The sequence below is a fragment of the Macrobrachium nipponense genome, chromosome 15, assembly GCF_015104395.2.
Source record: "Macrobrachium nipponense isolate FS-2020 chromosome 15, ASM1510439v2, whole genome shotgun sequence".
Taxonomy (NCBI): domain Eukaryota; kingdom Metazoa; phylum Arthropoda; class Malacostraca; order Decapoda; family Palaemonidae; genus Macrobrachium; species Macrobrachium nipponense.
Window position 1 is genome coordinate 26,608,422 of NC_087208.1, and position 2,500 is coordinate 26,610,921.

Genomic DNA, 2,500 nt, shown 5'->3' on the forward strand with positions numbered 1-2,500 from the left:
CATATTACAAATAGCGTGCACTATATCCCGATGAGTTATCAATCTCAACAAAAGAGACATGGATCTCATGATAGAAGAGATAAGCCAGATTATATCATGCATTTTTCCTTCCTCAGGATACAGTTGGTGGAAAAAATATAACACTAAATGGTAATGTAATCTTAAATGAAAATTACTTCTTACCCTTACTTACAAAAGCAAATGGAATATGTTCACGCATAAAATATGTGTGAAACACAAAAACGCATTTCCACATACATGCCATGTATGAAACTAATTTACATATGTAGCAAAGCAAAAATGAGATGACTGAAGATAGTGCAAGAGATTAAAACAAACTTTTTAATAATGATTCAAGAAACTCGGAACAAGAAGCGCAAAATGTTAAACAGTAGAGAGAGAGAGGGGGGGAGAGAGAGAGAGAGAGAAGAGAGAGAGAGATGGAGAGAGAGAGAGAGAGAGAGAGAGAGAAGATTTTTACTGCAAGAGGCGGGGTAATTAGATGATGCATGCATTCACGAGTGCTCTACACACACACACACACACACACAAACACACTATATATATATGATATATATATCATATATATATATATATATATATATATATCATTGCTATAGATCACTCATCAGATGTGCATCCACTCGACTCTATTCACATTGAAAGTCTCTTCTGACTCTTCTGTTTCAACATCTCTTCTACACCATCCATCCTACACTTTCCAGATCTTCCTCCTCTCATTGCTCATAACATCGAATCAGGCATTCTCTCCACATGACCAAACCATTCCAAAACACAATCCACCTTTTCATGTCAGTTGATCTTTTCAGGTCATATTTTGTTTAGCTTCATATCTCTCAGTCTATAAATCCTCTTTGTTCGACCTTACTCAATTCATTGCAAAACCATCAACCTGCAATCTTTTAATCTTCATTTGCATTCACAATTCTTTGTCATGAAGGAGAGACAACAGCAATCCCTTCACAGATCCAAACTTTTGGCCTCCAGCAACTTTTGTTAATAACTTGTTTTTTCATTTGCAACATTTCCTCTTCAGCATTCGCTTACAAGGTCTGCTTCGAACTTTTTTGCTTACATCCTACTACCTTCTTTGCTTTGCCTACTCTGTCTCTCGGTCTCTTCTTATCAGCGATCGTTACATTTAATCATTTCCAATCTTTTTCCACCCATATCAACATTCACTGTTATATATTTGGGTTTCCATTTACCATCGTAACCATATTTTTGCTCACATTCATTTCCAACTTCGTCTGTCTATAAATATACCCATCTACATCTATCTATCTACACGTGTTTAGGTTATCTGTAATATATAAGACAAAAGTATACAATTGTATCTCACTCTAGTGCAATAATGAGTTTTTTAAAATAAAATGTCCATAATATATATGACAAAACTACATACTTACATATCACTATAGTGACTTCATACGTATTTGAAAATAAATTACCTATATTACATAAAAACCTGTATATATACATATCACTGAGTGAAATAATAAGTATATAAAAAGAATAACTTATCTATAATATAAAACTGTATACTTACATATCACTACAGTAAATGACAAGCATTTGAAGATAAATTAGCTCTATAAGACAAAACTAACATACTAACATACCACTATATTAAATAAAGTCCATATAAAATAAATTAACTCCATTATAGGAGACACAAATACTTGCACGTCACTATAGTGGCATAATAAGCATCAGGCAGTAAATAACACACAAATAAACTCTCACCTTGGCTGCCTTGGGTGACGGAGCGTCTGCTGGTGATGGGTGAGGTGGTACTTGGGTTGTCCGCCCTTAGGGGAACCGGACTTGGCGGGGGACCCTGATTTAGGTCGGCGTCGAATTCAGGGAAACAAAACCAAATGTCAGGGACGAACGTTAGATCAACATCGGCACAGATACAACTATAACTTATTTACTGTCAAATAGATGCTGTTCGATCGTCAGCTAATTAAGTAGGACTTATAAAATTTATTCAAAACTGGATAACTATGAATTATTGGGATAAGAAAATCTACTATGAGATTCATTTACTGACTCAATATAATACCAATTAAAGTTCTTAGGTCAAACATAGTAAATTAAGTTGATTTATATATTTATATTATATAATATATATATATATATATATATATATATACACATATATGTATATATAATATATAATATATATATATTATAATATAATTATATACAAAGATATATATATATATATAATACAATATATATGCATATATAATATATAATTAACATAAAATAATGTAATGTATTAACATAAAATAAGAAATGATTACTTTTATGAAAATCAAGCTACATTAGCTAAGGAGAAACATTATCTCACGTCAAAAGCAAAACACATATGTTGTTAGTAATATCTACATCATTATTTCCTACTTCTAAAACAAACATTACGCGAAATTACTTCAACAAGGAGATGTGAGTAAAATTAATCTACACTGTT

At 32.0% G+C, this 2,500-nt stretch overlaps 1 protein-coding gene across 1 annotated transcript in view; it reads right to left on the reverse strand.

The window, feature by feature from the left end:
* Nucleotides 1-2,500, reverse strand: part of LOC135227050 (cell adhesion molecule Dscam1-like) — a 343,394-nt gene that overhangs the window by 7,046 nt on the left and 333,848 nt on the right. Inside the window, 1 exon segment of the mRNA XM_064266856.1 lies at nucleotides 1,768-1,861. Within this exon segment, the coding sequence (XP_064122926.1) occupies nucleotides 1,768-1,861 (94 nt within the window).